The 17,463-nt window shown below is 48.9% G+C and overlaps 1 protein-coding gene across 1 annotated transcript; it reads right to left on the reverse strand.

Annotated features, from left to right (window-relative positions):
- Nucleotides 1–5,450: 5,450 nt before the first annotated feature.
- MAT2A (methionine adenosyltransferase 2A) lies at nt 5,451–14,396 on the reverse strand. Its single transcript, XM_050937519.1, has 9 exons — nt 14,231–14,396; nt 11,358–11,435; nt 11,110–11,232; nt 10,803–10,915; nt 10,533–10,676; nt 10,064–10,282; nt 8,861–9,043; nt 8,002–8,135; nt 5,451–7,074 (listed from the first exon to the last, which is right to left on the reverse strand). Exons 1-9 carry the CDS (start codon nt 14,319–14,321, stop codon nt 6,972–6,974), a joined length of 1,188 nt encoding a protein of 395 aa, XP_050793476.1. The 5' UTR covers nt 14,322–14,396; the 3' UTR covers nt 5,451–6,971.
- Between the last annotated feature and the right edge of the window lie 3,067 nt (nt 14,397–17,463).

The following is a 17,463-nucleotide window of genomic DNA, read 5'->3' on the forward strand; positions in this document are numbered from 1 at the left end:
GACCGGAATCGACAGTGCCAAGCTTGGCAGAGCCGCAATCTGTGGAGTCGCAGTCGACGGTGCCACAGCAGATGATGGTGCTGGACGAGCCGTTTTGGAAGAGCGCTCCTTTTGTGCTGCCGAAGTTGAGGCACTATGTTGCTTCCCAGGTCTCAGGGACAGGGAGCGGTGCCGAGCAGATGTGGGTGCCAGTAAGGGTCGGTGCCGGGACTCTCTCTCAGTACTGGAGTGTCCGGTGCCAGAGGGGCGCTCCTTACTGAAGCAGTCTGTTGGGCACTCGGCGCCAACGCTGCAGGACTAAGTTCCGACTCCATGAGGAACTGCTTCAATCGAAAGTCCCACTCCTTCTTCGTCCTTGGTTTAAAGGACTTGCAAATGCGGCACTTATCAGGAAGGTGAGATTCCCCTAGGCACTTGAGGCAGGAGTTGTGAGGATCCCCTACTGGCATTGGCTTTTGGCATGCCGAGCACGGTTTGAATCCCAGTGCCTTGGGCATGGGCCCGCACCGGGGTGGAGGAAAGGGGCTAATCCCCGATCCCCCCTTAAACTATATACACTAACTAATACTAAACTATAACTACAAGAACTCGAACTATACACACAGTAACAGCAAAGAACTACGAGTAGCTAGGGATGTGGAGATCAGCAAAGCCGCGCTCCACAGTTCCAACCACTGTCACAGGCAGTAAGAAGGAACTGAAGGGCCATTGGGTCGGCAGGGGTATATATCCAGCGCCATAGCAGCACCACTCCAGGGGGCGCCCAGCCGACCCACCGAGTGTTGCTAGGGTAAAAATCTTCCGATGAGCGTGCACACCTAACTGGAATCAATATGAGCAAGTATTCGAAGAACTTTTCCTTATCCACTTTCTCCACACCACTCATGATTTTATAGATCTCTATCATATCCCCCCCGTCTCTTTTCCAAGCTGAAAAGTCCTAACCTCTTTAATCTCTCCTCATGCAACCTGTTCCAAACCCCTAATCAAACCTCTTTTCTGAATTTTTTCTACTGCCGGTATATCTTTTTTGAGATAAGATCACATCTGTACGCAGTATTCAAGATCGGCGTATCATCAATTTATATAAAGGCAATACGGTAGAGACTATCCCTTTAATGATTCCTAACATCCTGTTTGCTTTTTTGACTGCTGCTGCACACTGCATGAACGTCTTCAGAGAACTATCCACGATGACTCCAAGATCTCTTTCATGATTAGCTGTAGCTAAATTAGCCATCATATTGTCCGTATAGTTGGGGTTATTTTTTCCCAAAGTGCATTACTTTACATTTATCCACATTAAATTTCATTTGCCATTTTGTTGCCCAATCACTTAGTTTTGTGAGATCTTTTTGAAGTTCTTCACAATCTGCTTTGGTCTTAACTACCTTGAGCAGTTTAGTATCATTTGCAAACTTTGTTATCTCACTGTTTATATCTTTCTCCAGATCACTTATGAATATGTTGAATAGGGTTGGTCATAGGACTGACCCCTGGGGAACATGTTACCCCTCCCCATTCTGAAAATTTACCATTTATTCCTACCCTTTATTCCCTGTCTTTTAACCAGTTCTCAATCCATGAGAGGATCTTCCCTCTTATCCCATGACAACTTAATTCATGTAAGAGCCTTTGGTGAGGGACTTTATCAAAAGCTTTCTGGAAATCTAAGCACACTATGTCCACTGGATCCCCCTTGTCCACATTTGTTGACCCCTTCAAAGAACTCTAATAGATTAGTAAGACACGGTTTTCCTTTACAGAAACCATTTTGACCGTTGCCAAACGATTTGTTCTTCTATGTGTCTGACAATTTTATACTTTATTATTTCAACTAATTTGCCTGGTACTAACATTAAACTTACCGGTCTGCAGTTGCTAGGATCACCTCCAAATCCCTTTTTAAATATTGGTGTTACATTAGCTATCTTCCAGGCATTGGGTACAGAAGCCGATTTAAAGGACAGGTTAGAAACCATAGTTAATAGTTTGGCAATTTCACATTTGAGTTCTTTCAGAACTTGAGTGAATGCCATCTGGTCCCGGTGACTTGTTACTGTTAAGTTTATCAATTAATTCCAAAACCACCTCTAGTGACACTTCAATCTGTGACAATTCCTCAGATTTGTCACCTATGAAGGACAGCTCAGGTTTGGGAATCTCCCTAACATCCTCAGCTGTGAAGACTGAAGCAAAGAATTCATTTAGTTTCTCTGCAATGACTTTATCGTCTTTAAGTGCTCCTTTTGTATCCTGATCATCCAGGGGCCCCACAGCTTCCTGCTTCCAATAGACTTAAACACATTTTATCATCTTTTGAGTTTTTGGCTAGCTGTTCTTCAAACTCCTTTTTGGCTTTTCTTATTACATTTTTACACTTAATTTGGCAGTGTTTATGCTCCTTTCTATTTACCTCACTAGGATTTGACTTCCACTTTTAAAAAGATGCCTTTTTTCCCCTCTCACGGCTTCTTTTACATGGTTGTTAAGCCACGGTGGCTCTTTTTTAGTTCTATTACTGTGTTTTTTAATTTGGGGGTTTACATTTAAGTTGGGCCTCTATTATGGCATTTTTGAAAAATGTCCGTGCAGCTTGCATGGATTTCACTCTAGTCATGGCACCTTTTAATTTGTTTAACCAACCTCCTCAGTTTTGCATAGTTCCCCTTTCTGAAATTATATGCCAGTGTTGGGCTGCTGGGGTGTTCTTCCTACCACAGGAATGTTAAATGTTATTCAAATCAGCATACCCCCCAACCAGGCCTCAGCATAGAGCTCAGATCCAGAGCCTCTCTTCCAAAGTTTCCTTTTTGAGTCCAACAGCTCTGAGCCCAAGTCTAAGGGGTGTGTATGCACGAGACTGGATCAGTTTTAATAGGCACAGCTCTACATACAAGAACCACAACACATCACATTTACTGCAAGCTACTTAGCTACCTTAACAAAAATCTTCACTTCCAGCATTTTAACAGTACGCTAGCATTGAGGAGCTGCTTCACGTAACACACTGGCCCCACTTCAAATGGAGGTGTAGTTCTTGGCCAATGTGTCTGACTTCTACAAGACTCTGGCCCTACTACAACACAGGTAAGTATTTCTTGCTTAAGGTGGGCCGTGTTTTGTTTCAAGGGGCCATTTAGTGTCACAGGATAACACATCCATCAGGAGTGATATGAACTTCAGGCCCAGAAGGGAGAGTACCAACTTGAAATCGAAAGGCAATGCACCCAAAGTAATCCTGCTGCTACCTTCACTCTTCAAAGGATTCCATTGTCCCTGCTGCTATAAACCATAACTAGAGGAGGTTCCAGACAGAAGCTTGACAGGGAAGTGTATCAAATGCTCCCACAAAAATATTTAAAATAGAATGTGGAATGTGATACAGTAGGGGAAAGAAGTGACACCAAGCCTAACATAATTTAGCCATTTAAGAATCAACAAAGGCCAAATAATGTACTTTTAAGCCACTTTTGTGAAAGATGGGTGAGCAGCTTGACCCGTGGTAATATATGGTGGTGCTTACGCAATACAGTAATGAATATTATGGCAGGCCAGTGTATCTATTGGGTTTCCGGGAAGGAGGTGGGCGAAGCCCACCCACTGCTAAAGGATCCTCCCCCCCCCCCCCCCAGCCTAAGGGGAGGACCCACAGATTACAGGAGATAACTAATAAAAGAACAGGGATAGGAGTGTGGTCAAAGGGTCATAAGGAGGGAACCTGACGGGGACACCGAGCAGAGAACCCCGGACAGCGCCCACTGCTCCTCGAAGGCGTCAAGGGAGCCAACGGACGCCGCCCAAAAGAACTGCGCCCGGATTCGTGAACGGACCATGGAGCGGAAACAAGCCCCACAGTCACCGGAGTCTCCATCGGCCAACCTCCTCTCCCTGGTCGTGTAGATGGCCTTTTTAGCCAGGGCGAGGAGGAGGTTGACCAGGAGGTTCCGGGACTTCGTGGGGCCACAAGCTGGATAGTTATCGTGCTCTAAGGTGGCCCCTGGAGGTGCATAGTTAGCCAGAGTAATAGAACAGAGGTGTGTGCGCCTTTTCCAAGGGCAGTCATCTTTGCAACAGGACTCAGAACCTTTCAGGGACTCCATCAAGTCCCTTATGTTAGCTATTTCAAATGGCTAATTACTGTTTTATAATTAAGATAGTATCACTTGTTAGGTGTTATGCATTACTGCAAACTGCTCTCCAGCCAGTGGGAGCAGTGCTAGGCCCAGAGAGCCCATGTCAGGCCTGTGCCCTGTGACTAAAGGCAAGCACAACCTTCCCACTTATAAAGAGTAGCTTATACTGCCATTCTGCAAGACTAATTCAAACTCTGAAATATCCATGTGCCCCACCCACAATGTCACCAGTCCACCTCAGGAGGTAAAAGACGAGACTAAACCCAGCAAGTTAAAGGTACACACTCAGTTACAACCCTGCTGGCATGAACAGGTGCCTGCCCTCTAGCACACTAGTTCTCAAGACTTTTGTACCAGTGACCCCTTTCACATAGCAAGCCTCTGAGACACACACCCCCCCAAATTAAAAACACTTTATAAATTTAACACCATTATAAATGCTGGAGTCAAAGCAGGGCTTTGGATAGAGGCTGACAACTCACAAGCCCCACAGGGGTCCCAACCCCCCGTTTGAGAACCCCTGCTCTAACAGGAAGCCACAGATCAGTAGTGATCCACCTTTTCAGGGGAAGCTTATGGCAGCTGATGGGTTAACAGACATAGCTACCCTCTACAAGTTACGTCTCACTAACATGCAGCTCTGGGCAAGAGCTTGCCCAGTTCCCCTCAGACTGCCCTACAGATCATGGATGGTGTGCGTTTAAGCAGACCACAAGGCATATGCTGTAGTTGGGCTAAATTATAGAGTTAAATGATTTTTCTTTAACCCAAAGCACCCCTAGGAGTGACAGTCCCCATTAACTACTGCATCACTACAGCAGGCAATGCAAGGCACTCAGTTATTGGCAGTGGGTATTTAGTGACAGCTGGGAGTTCAGCATCTGACTAAAGTGCAGTGTAGCTGCACTTCGAGATCACCTGTGGAGGCATAAATCAGTGCTGCAAGAAGGGGCCCTAGCCAGACTGACACAGAACATATCCAGTACAAGGGGGAAGTCCTCTAACACAACACACCAGAGGCTGAATGTCATCGTAGGCTTGGATCACAGCCATCCTGCCCCCATGCTCCTCCTACCCACATCAGTTATAATTCAGAAGAAGTGGTGACTTGGAAATTCTATCCCCAGCCTTAAACTAAAGCACTAGTCTTTCCACAGCAGGGCAAACAAATGACTGGCCTCAAAGAAGCCATCCTCATCTGTCCCTCAGCCCCAGACTGTGTTCCCCTTCCCACAGATGTAACCTTAGCATGAGCTTCGCTATTCCCACCTAAATGTGATGCACTGTTCGAGATTAAGTTTGAGCAGAGACCGGTAAGGTAGAACCTAGCACTTTATTCAGATCTTCAGTTAATTGGTGGGATTTGAAGAACCAGACATACGTAATAAACCTCCACAAAAATAGATCATGAAAGGCACTTTCCACTCAAGACAGAGGCCATGGGATAAGCATGTAAACAAGCTGGCTTCTCTGTACAACACCAGCCAAATCAGCCTCTCCCAAGGCCAGTTGCCCTAGCTTTGCCCTCCCCCTTATGTTTACACCAGCCAGACCCCCTGTAGGTGTGACCCAAGGTTTTTCTGTAGGACACCTTGGCCTATCAGGGAATGCTGGAAACATGACAAGGAATCATGGTGTCCAAAACAAAAAAAAAAAAAGTGTTAAAAAAGCTGCCATCTGAGCCAAGGGCTTCTCTGTACTCACACCCTGCCCCAGAGAACAATAAATAAGCAATTAGAAAAATGTTCAAGTATGAAGGGTTATTTTTGCCATCTCTCCTCCCCTCCAAATGCACCTGTGGCTCTGAAGGAAGCTGGCTTCTCTGTAGCTACACCAGCTGTCCAGAGCATGAATTGGACCTGGCTTTGAAAATAAAACAAAGTTTAAAAACCCAGGAGGAGTTTTGTGCAGTGTGGAATTCTCCAGCTTTCTTATAAAGAAAAAAATTACTCTGGTACCAAAGTGTGCAGCCTACAGACCTTGGGTACTGCCTGGGGACTTCTCTGTAGTACATCCCCAAGCTGCCAAGTGCCGTTGGTTAAACAGGAGATGGTGAGGTTTGGCTAGTGCTGAAACCATGCATAGGATTGATTATCTTTTTAAAAACCTTATTACGTACGTCCTCCAAGAAAGACAGCTGAAAGTGGAGAGGTTAAAATCTGGTGCCACTCCAGATGGAATTAAGAGCATAAAGCACCACAAGTGGGTAGAGTAAGAACTGCCTTTGAATAAAAACCGCATCAGGCTGGAGCTCCAAGTGAAACTTGCGTTGCATGCAAGGCTAGTCTGCTAGGGGGAAGCACTCTGAGACAAAAGCTACATAGTCAGGCTGACCAGGTTACGGGGACTAGAAAGCTTTACATTCTTAGACAACAAAATCATGCTGCTCAACAGGGCTGGGGCTGGACAGATGCTATAATGAACCACAGATTTCACATGCATGTTACAAGGACTACTTCTCAGTCAGCATTTGAGGGGGAAATTCACTGCAGTTCTTAGACTTCCATGGTTGGGTTATTGGGCATACAACAGATCCAATCTTAAAGATTCATTTACTAGACAGACTGATGTCTGCTCATCTCTAGACAGTTACACAGATCGCTTGTGCTCGCTAGTTCCACTAATAGAGTGAGCACAAGGCCAGAAATAAGAAGATAGCATAGTCTAACTCATGGTCCCCATAGAATTAATAGCCATGGCAATGGACAAAGTTTGCTGAGTAAGAGCTGAACAGGAGGACAGGATAAAGTTAGGGAAGAGGGGCTCTTTCCCCCAGAGCCTGAAAGCTTCTCTGTAGCCTACGCCAACAGGTCTGGGGAGAAAAGCCTAACACTTTCAATATTTTAGCTTTTTGGGCAGTTCCCATGGGAAGCTGTCCCTACCAAAGTGGCCATAGGCTGCAGTCCTCTGATAAATGGGCTTCTTCAGATCCAGATCCCTGGAATATACAAGTCCTTAACTTAATACAGAGCATTCAATCACAAGAAAAGAAAAACAAGAGACAGTTTTCAGAGGCTCAGGTTTAGGTGACGTTTTTTGACTCAGCAGGAGAAAGTCATGGAGGCAGACACTCCGTTGGTGGAGCAGGCTTGGAACTGAATACGCCATGTGGGAGGCCAAGACACCTTCCACCTTGCTATAAAAACCAGACTCAATACAACTGGATTCATTCACTGACTCAGAGGCTCCTCTTGCTTCCTTTTAAGAATCAGTTGTCATTTCTCAGGCTGGTTTGTTCTTTAGACAGTGTCCTAGACATTTAGCTAGTTGCCAGGCAGTCAGAACTCATCCTGAGAAACAACAAGTGTCCAATCTCACATGATTTCATAGGATACTTACCCCTTACAGGGCTACAGCACATCAGGACCTGGTGATCCATTTGGTGGAACCACTTATCTCTTCTGTTTAAGCAGCTCTTGTCCTAGCCCAATGGCTGCTTCTGACTTTAAATCTGATGCTTCCAGCACAGGTTGCAAAACATGCATGAATGCAAACAGCAGCTCAACATTGCACCCAAAGGGTTTGCTAATATGGTTAGGCAAACAAGTCCTGCTATAGAATCCTAGATTTTAAGTCCAGGATCATTTAGCACCTAGTTCAAAGGAAACCTCGGCCTTCAAGCACCATTAGTGCTCTCAGATACTTAATCTGAGAGGCCACCTGTTTGGTTACAGAGATGGGGTTAGCTACTAAAGGCAGTCCAGCATGGATAAGTGTACTTCTACTGTCAGCGTGACATAGTAAGGAATCAATTCCAGCAGCATTTGTACTATGAGTCATTTCCTATTCATTAGTAGATTCAGATTTGCCTATAAGCAAGTAGGGAGCTATTCCCCTGCCCATCTGCATGCATTACCATCTTTACCTGACAATAACCCCAGGGCGGAGGTCAAAGTTCTTCTTAACAATCTCTAGCAGTTCCCGCTCGCTTTTTGGAGAAGTGCCATAGTGGAAAATGGAGATGGACAGTGGGTGGGACACTCCAATGGCATACGAGACCTGAGGGCAAAGGAAAATTTAAACACCTCATGGGACTTGCTGGGGCAGATAACGATGTGGCCCCCACAGTTTAACTCCCTCACCTCACATTCTGAAGGGGTACTTTGTTCCCAGTAATGCAGGGGCTCATTTATCTGCTCAAATACTTGCAACAACTGCACCTCCACTCCGTATCTCATTCCACACCCGTTACAGTAGCTACAAGAATGATCAGCTCTCCATTCAGCTGCTCTGAAGGTACTGACACTGTTCATGTTACTCTCTGCACCAGCCAAGCTCCCCTTCTCATCTTACCTTCTATTCCTGGGTCGTTCTTTACTCTGTTCTCTCTCTAGAGTCTATCCTGGAAGGGACACCCAAGCAGTGCAGCACACTGCAAGCTGGTCACTGCCAGCGATGCAGGTAATGATACTATTGCGCTCTAGGTTATTACTCCCTGGTTTGGAGATCATCTATACAACCAAGAATGGCATTTGCCACTCCCACGGCAAGCTCCAATTATTCACCACTCACTGTCAGCTGCTTTCCAAATGCCATCCTACCAGCTTGTACTGATGGAAATGGGCTTCCCAATACAGCTAGCCACACCTTTTTCTTCCCTTGGCACAGCAGCCCCAATGCGGCTTTAAAGGGAGAGACCCCTGCCAGCCACCAATAGCAGCTGCTAAATCCAGCTCATTTACAAACATCCCTCTCCAAACTTCAGGCCAGCAGGCTGGCCGTACCTGGACAAGCACTCTCCTGCACAGGCCAGCCTTGACGAGGGACTTGGCTACCCAACGAGCAGCATAAGCAGCAGAACGGTCCACCTTGGTGTAGTCTTTCCCCGAGAAAGCACCTCCTCCATGAGCACCCCAGCCACCATAGGTGTCGACAATGATCTTCCGGCCAGTCAAGCCAGCATCTCCCTGGAATTAACACCCCCTCCATTAAACCAGACTCCATTTAGAAACACTTGTCAGTTTAGAGCACAGTAAGTGCCCTCAATAGCCACTGCTTACGCTAACTTAAAGCCTAATCCTTGCACCCACTGAAGACAATTGCAAGAGCCCCCTGAAATCAGTGGGCACAGGGCTTTCAAATTAAGCCCTCCAGTTCACAAGGATCTGGTTTCACTTTTAGTGTAATGGTACAAATGGCAGCTTAATTATAATTAGCTCCATATGCTCCAATACTTGTCAGCAAACAAATGTATTTACTCCACTGAACTCTGTAGAGCCATTAGTCCTGGGAGAGAAAACTGGCTTGCAAGTCTGCACTGGAGGTCCACATTAGCCTGCCTATGATACACATATTGACAGAGGGGGAGTTTTGGAAGATTAATTACATGCAGGCATTGAAGGTGACCAGACATACGCAACTGAAACACCGGAGTCCATTCCTTGGAGGATCGAATCATAGGATATCAGGGAAGGAAGGGACCTCAGGAAGTATCTAATCCAACCCCCTGCTCAAAGCAGGACCAATCCCTAGACAGATTTTTGCCCCAGATCCCTAAATGGCCCCCTCGTGGATTGAACTCACAACCCTGGGTTTAGCAGGCTAATGCTCAAACCATTAAGCTATCCCTCAGGCCAAGGCTATTACAGGGTCCAAAAAAGAACTGATAAATTCATGGAGGATAGATCCATCAATGGCCATTAGCCAGGATGGGCAGCGATGGTGTCCCTAGTCTGTTTGCCAGAAGCTGGGAATGGATCACTTGATTACCTGTTCTATTCATTCCCTGTGGGGAACCTGGCATGGGCCACTGTCGGAAGACAGGATACTGAGCTAGATGGACCTTTGGTCTGACCCAGTATGGCCGTTCTTATGTTCAGTGAACTCAAATTGTCAAGATTTATGCACTCCTCTCCTCTGGTGTATTACTACAACATTTCACCTTTGTTATTAGAATTTTAAAATATCTGAATCCATCTCGGTCTTACCTGGGGACCACCGATGACAAAGCGGCCACTTGGCTGCAGGTGGTAGATTGTATCATCATCCAGGTATTTTGCAGGCACAACAGCTTTGATCACTTTCTCCTTTAGGGCATCCCTCATCTCATCCAAGCAGACATCTTCATCATGCTGAACAGATATGACAATCGTGTGGACTCTAATAGGGATGACAGCACCACGGTCCTGCATGTACTGTACAGTCACCTGAAATGATACCCCAGACCAGGAGAAAAAACCAAGTCAGATACAGCCACATCTACAACAGATCCTAACAGGGGACAGCAATGCTCTCCACCCTCCAGACTGCTAAGTAGGACTGAGAATACTAACTAGTGTCATCTCATTATTGGTCTGCCACTCCTCAAAGGTAGAAATTCATTCTGCTCTTGGCTTGCTATAGCCAGGTTCTCTCGTACATGCCCATTACTGCAGTGTATGACAGGGCTCCACTTACCTGAGTTTTAGAGTCAGGTCGCAGCCACGGCAAGGCACCATTGCGACGCAGGTCTGCCAGCTTGGCATTCAGCTTGTGCGCTAGGACAATGGTCAGGGGCATGCACTCCTCAGTTTCATCTGTAGCATAACCAAACATCAAGCCCTATGGGAGAAAGAGGGGTCTGAAACCTCAACTCCAACAGAGCCACCTACTGACAAGTGCTAAATATGGTCCTAAAAACTAGAAAATGTTTCCGCAAGCTGGGAACAGTGTTACTAGAATACTAACCTGGTCCCCAGCACCAATATCCTCTTCATTCCTGTCTAGATGGACTCCCTGGGCAATATCAGGAGACTGCTGCTCCAAGGCTACTAGCACATTGCAAGTCTTGTAATCAAATCCTAAAACACACAGCAGAACTTCAGGTTCACAGAATAATTGCACTGTCCAGCTAATCCTAGAAAGTTTGTAATATTTGTTCCTTAGAACACCTAGCAAATTGGTTACAGATACTTTTAGAAGCCAACAGCCTTATACTCAAAGCTAGAAACAAAAGCTTTCCAAACCCTAGAAACAAGTGGCTGGAGGCACTTACCTTTAGAAGAATCATCATAACCAACATGTTTGATTGTATCACGCACAACTTTCTGGTAGTCAACAGCCGCTCTGGATGTGATCTCGCCAGCCAGGAGGATCATCCCAGTCTTCGCAACAGTTTCTAGAAGGGGATAAAAGTATCTCCATCAACTTCAGTGTCACTCACGGAGAAACAGCTCTCATACGATAGCAAAAGTGCATTTAACAGGGGCAATTTCTCCCCTTTTCTAGGCTACATATCCTCACCACAAGCAACTTTGGCATCTGGATCCTGCTTAAGGTGGGCATCAAGGACAGCATCACTGATTTGGTCACAGATTTTATCTGAAAAGAAATCAAATGGCCAATCAATCACTCAATGCACCGTGCACCTTCCTGAATCCCTTTCTCTTTCCGCTCAGTATGTTGAGCTTCAGCCAATTCTGGGAGTCTCCATGCAAATCTGTCAACAGAAAGCAGTGTTACACAACCCCAGGCAGAAATGCGGTTATCTTACACTGCAATTTCCTGTCCCTCAGATGCAGCACTTGTCCCATACTATACAAGAGGTTTTTGTTGGTTTTTTTTGGGGGGGGGGAGGGGGGGCGGTGTTAGTGTGGAAACCCAAGCATTTTCTAGTGGTACTTTTAGGATCAAGTTACTATTACGTCAGGATTTAAATTTAGCCACCTACTCTCTGTGATGTAGCTATAAGGCAGGATTTTGACATTGTGCAACTTACCCCCGCAGCCCTGTAGAGGACAATGCACTGCACTGCCAGGTGATTCACTTAAGCACTCAAATCGCATCAGCATCTGATCTGCAAGTGGTCTGCCCTCAAGCACAAATAGAAGACAACAGCTTCAATTCGGTTTGTATAGGTGTTTAATTTTAGAAAACTGTTCTGACAAAATGGCCACTTGCAGCAAGACCACTCTAGCATACACTCTAGATTTGCAGACGTACGGCAAGAGACTGCATGGGCCCAACGTAGTCCCACTGATGGAATTTTAACTTGCAATACTGTAGGCCGCAGTCATGTTGCCATTAGCCATGGCTGCCAAGAAGCAACTAAGTTGTGAGCAGCAAGCAACCAGCCTGTGACTGCAGAACTGGTTTCAGCTGGTCAGCCAGCCTGCGCATAGCTAGTCACTCTAGCATGACTGCTGCAGACAATTATACTAGAGCAATCTGAAACCCCTATAGCACGAAGGGCTTTGCGAGAATTGTTCAAATTCTGTGATGAATAAGCTACTCAGTCAGGGCTAGATGTTGTCCTTGACAATGACCTTTCAGATCAGATTTGGAGCAGACTGACACAATTCTGTGCGCTGCACAGGAACGAAATGGAATAAAGGAAAGCCTGACACTGAGCTAGCCCTCCCATCATCTTTAACCCATTCATTCCTCAGATCTTTCACCAGTCACCCTGAAGAGCAGTGCTGGAAATGATGCAACAATAAGCGTAATTTTCTAGACCACCCAGGGAGGGAAAAAATTCCCTTGGATGTCATTTACAAAAGAACCCTTAATCTTTTACACCTTGAGGAAAGATATTTTATTAACAGCCCCCAGATAATAAAACAGACTAAAGGGAAGTCTTAATGACATCAGAAAATTTCTGGTTAGGATAACTATGCCAGCAACAATCATTTGAGCCCTGCTGTCCCTAGTCTTGTGGGGAAGACAGACTGGAAGTAGTTTCTGAAACCAGTTCACCTGTCTGGCCAGACCATAAATGGCCAATGGTTTGGAAAAGGTAGTGACCTACACACAGCAAACACCACCGAGCAGTCTATTAAGTTCGTTGTGCAATGTGAAAGTGATTTATAATGGGAATCTAATAGAACAGGGCCCCAAAATGGAGACTGCAGTCAGAAAAAAAAAAATAATGTTGTTATACTGAAACGATGCCAGGACTGAGATAGTATGTTAATCCTTCCTTGTTATGGAAATGAAGGAATCAAAGAACCCATTGAGCTCATATGTTTGTCCAAAGCAATTCCACACAGAACCGGACACTATTTTAGACACTTCCTGTAGTGGGTGAGGAAAAGGTAGCCATCTGTGGACTTGTCAGTGGTCAAGTCTGAAACACAAGGCTATTAAAAAGTAGTATACACACCATCTGGATTTATGTTTTTATTTAAACCTCAGTTACTATGTTCAGCAGCCTTTGAATTCCTCTTCCCAGAAATATAGCATTGGAGTGTGGAGACATCATCTGAGTACCCCAGCCATCACAGCACTTCACAAAAGCTTTCTTACACAGATGAAGAAAACAAGTCCAAGGGAGGTGAAGGGATTTGCTCAAGGTCACTGAGCAGGGCAGTGATGGAGCTCAGAACAGAATCCAGGTCGAGAACTACCCTAATCTCTAATCTGCTGTCTCCCTACCGGCACTGTGAGGCCATGGCGATGACGACCATAGAAGTTCCTAGATGGCTGGGTCTCTCCAGCCCAGGAGAGAGAAATGGGACATACGCACCAGCTTTAAGTGCTCACCCCCTTGTAAGTGCCTTGGTGCAAATGGCAGGTGGGTTTCCAGAACAGGTGCGGCAGACAAACTGCACCAAGAAGGCTGCAAGTGTCTTGAATGGTCCCAAGGAACCAGGAGGCGGCTGCGTGCTGTGGGCGTCGCTTTGCTGGACGGAAAAGTGCTTAGTCATGTGCGCGGGGCTGACTCACCGCCCCCCTCCCACCGCGTGGAGGTTCCGGCATCACCCCGGGGCGCCAGCCCAGGGCCCCCGGGCTCCTTTGCAGGGAGGCTGCTCGGTCCCCGGCCCCGAGGTTGCCCAGAGCCACGGACAATGGACGGCAGGAGGCCGCCTCCCCGCCCCCACCCGAGCCTCCCGCCCCGGTCCCGTGCCGCCCCGGACCACGTGCCGCCCGGCCGAGTCTGCAATGCGGAGCGCGCCCTCGCGGATAATGGCGGAGGCAGCGGGAGCGCGCGTCCGGCCGAGTTGCATCCTCGCCCTCCCCTCCTGCGCGCGCGTCCCCCCCACCCCCCAGAGAGCGGACTGCTCCGCCGCGTGCACGCGCCCGGGCGCTTCCTCCTGAGGAGCCCGCGCGGCCGGGCCGGTTTCCCGCCCCGGAGCACGAGGCCGCGCCCCGCCCTCCCCAGACTCCGCGGCCCTCACCTGGGTGCCCCTCCCCCACGGACTCGGAGGTGAAGAGGAAGCTGCCCTCGTCGATGAAGGCCTCGTGAAAACCGTTGAGCTGCCCGTTCATGGCGACACCGGAGGGAAGCAGCGACAGGGAAATAAACGCCTCACGACACCAGCCTCGGCAGAATGAGAGCGGCGGCTCAGCCGCACCGCTATTTATATCCTCCCATGGCCCCTCCCCCGACAGGCCCCGCCCCTCCGCAGCGCGCCAATGTCGGGGCGGGCGGGGAGAGCGAGCTCGGACTCAACCACACTCCCGGGAAGGGGCCACGTTATATAAGAAATCCCCCCTTCCCCAACACATCCACCAGCTCGCTCGCAGGCGGAGGAAGGGGATTTCTCATAACGCACCGTAGCGCAAGACAATAATTCATGTCCTTAACTCGGCCCCGAGAGGGGGCACAGGGAAGTGCTCTATCCCCCCCCGTGTCTGCCACTTGGACTGATCCCAGACAATAGGTACTGGCTCGGGGCGACTGTCACCGCAGGAGGGAAATGCTTTTGCGCAGGCGCAATGAGAGCCTTCCCACCACGCTTGGTGGAGCTGCGACCCTCCTGCCCGCTTGCCGGGAACTTGGAACGGGAAATGGCACGGGGCTGCTGCGCGTGCGCAGTGGGCGTCGCGCTCTAAGGCAGCAGGAAGCCCGACCCGCTCTGGCGCCCATCTTAGTTTACTCCTTGGCCAATCCCCTGACTATTGTGACCTCCCCCACCCCCCCACACACCCTTCTCCTCCGGCTTTTCCCGCCAAGCCACCCCGCTGTATACCCCGTAGCCCTGTACCCATGTGTCAGGTACCCTGCTGGGCACCACCCCCATGTACCCCATAGCCCTGTACCCATGTGCCACGTATCCTGCTGGGCACCCCCCCCATGTACCCCATAGCCCTGTACTCATGTGCCATGTATCCTGCTGGGCACCACCCCGCCATATACCCCATAGCCCTGTACCCATGTGCCACGTACCCTGCCGGGCACCACCCCGCCATATACCCCATAGCCCTGTACCCATGTGCCATGTACCCCGCCGGGCACCACCCCACCAAGCCACTCTACCGTATACCCCCATAGCCCTGTACCCATGTGTCAGGTACCTTGCTGGGCACCCCCCCATGTACCCCATAGCCCTGTACCCATGTGCCACGTACCCTGCCGGGCACCACCCCGCCATATACCCCATAGCCCTGTACCCATGTGCCATGTACCCCGCCGGGCACCACCCCACCAAGCCACTCTACCGTATACCCCCATAGCCCTGTACCCATGTGTCAGGTACCTTGCTGGGCACCCCCCCATGTACCCCATAGCCCTGTACCCATGTGCCACGTACCCTGCCGGGCACCACCCCGCCATATACCCCATAGCCCTGTACCCATGTGCCATGTACCCCGCCGGGCACCACCCCACCAAGCCACTCTACCGTATACCCCCATAGCCCTGTACCCATGTGCCACATACCACGCCAGGCACCACCCTGCCTTATACCCCATAGCCCTGTACCAATGTGCCACATACCCTGATAGGCACCACCCCGCCCTATACCCCATAGCCCTGTACCCATTTGCCACATACCCTGCTGGGCTCCTTCCCAGTTTTTACCCTCATGGCCCTGTACCCACATGGCCCGTACCCTGCCGGACACCTTCCCACTGTTTACCTCCATGACCCTGTACCACATGCCCTGTACCCTGACAGGCGCAGAGCTAAGGTAGCATCTGCACTCGGTGACCAACCCACTGCCACCCAGTCCCTGCCTGGGATGTGACGCCGCCTGCCCTGTCATCTCCCTCCCCACACCCAGGCACCCTCCACTGCCACGGAGCAGTTGTTGGAGAACCCCCTGGGCCTGGCTTTTGGGATCCAGAGGGGTCTGTGGGTGCCTGGGATGGAGTAAGGCCCCGATCCCCAGGATCTAGGCTTTCATGGTGGGAGCAGAGCTTGGGCATGGCAGCGAGGCCGTGGGGGGCAGCGCCCAGCTGAAAGCTACCCGTTGGGGTGAACTTGGGTCAGTGGGGCTCCCTTCTCTTAGTGCAGGATCAATGACTCAGATGCAGGGGCAAGGCAAGTTTCCACCCGTGGAGGGGACAGGAGGAGGAGATGGCCTGAAGCGGGAGTGAGACTGTCTACAGCCTGAGCAGCTGCGGAAGATCCGGGCCCTGTTTATAACTTTACCACACCGCTGCAGCCCGGACGAGCCCTGTGGCCTGCATCTCTGAATTCAACACAGCGGGCACCTAGGTTGCTCTGGTAGAACTCAGTGGATTGCATTTGGCATGAAGACCACATTTTGGTTTCATCATCTGACATATGGGGCTAGCCAAGGGATTCCGGGTGAAATGCATATTAAAAGGCTGTGAACTGCATTGCTCTAGCACTTGTCTCTTGCTGATTTCACTGCTGTGCTTATACACACAATCCCATTGACCGGCCCTTTTTATAATCTCTGGACCAGCCAAACAAGTAACGTGTCTGGGCAAAGATAAGGCCAGTTTCTCACGAATTCGTGAGGCTTCCACCTGTAACGAATGACAAGGGGGACACACAGATACAGTCATTTCCACTGCCACACTCGTACACACAGAAACAACTGGATTTATGATGTCAATATTTACACCTCAGGCAGTAATTTTTTTTTGAAAGTCAGATGTTATCCTGATGGCAAAAATATTCAAAATCCAGCCAGAGATGATGTTTAGGGCCAGGACAGCCAAGTGGCTCCTCTTGCTGTCCTATCCTTTCAAGATTTTACCTGCATCCCTAACTTCCAGGGACACTGTCAGTTAGGCTGTGATGGGTTTTTTCAAAAGCACATATTCATAGAAATATTTTAATGTCATTTTTTAAACAGAGAAAAGAAATGAGTTTTTAAGGCAGGGTTTACCACACACAGCCTGACCGGGCTCTGGACTGAGAAAGCCTCATGTGGGCTGGAAGGGGTAAGCGCTTTCAGTTTGTTTGTTTGATATGTAGCTCAGGGCCTTCTGCTTCCTTGTTCAGCGTTAGCGACAGCTGTGCCAGCGGAGCACAGAGCGCTCTGGTCCTTCCCCAGCGGCCCAGCAGGCACATGGAGCAGTGGACATATTGCCACCTTCAGGGATGAGCCCGGGGGATTTTCCATAATAGTAATAAATGGTGACGTTTGTGCTGGTAAAAGGGCTCTGCTCTCTTTATCTCCACATCAGGCCAGCTCTGCCAGCAGCTGCTGAA

This window comes from Gopherus flavomarginatus, chromosome 2, assembly GCF_025201925.1.
Source record: "Gopherus flavomarginatus isolate rGopFla2 chromosome 2, rGopFla2.mat.asm, whole genome shotgun sequence".
NCBI lineage: Eukaryota > Metazoa > Chordata > Testudines > Testudinidae > Gopherus > Gopherus flavomarginatus.

Coding starts and splice junctions, on each gene's coding strand:
- MAT2A (XM_050937519.1), bottom strand. CDS start 14,321: ATGAACGGGCAGCTCAACGGTTTTCACGAGGCCTTCATCGACGAGGGC. Junction 10,283..10,532: donor GACCTGACTCTAAAACTCAG/GTAAGTGGAGCC, acceptor GTATCATTTCAG/GTGACTGTACAGTACATGCA. Junction 8,136..8,860: donor GCAGGAGAGTGCTTGTCCAG/GTACGGCCAGCC, acceptor CTTTGCCCTCAG/GTCTCGTATGCCATTGGAGT.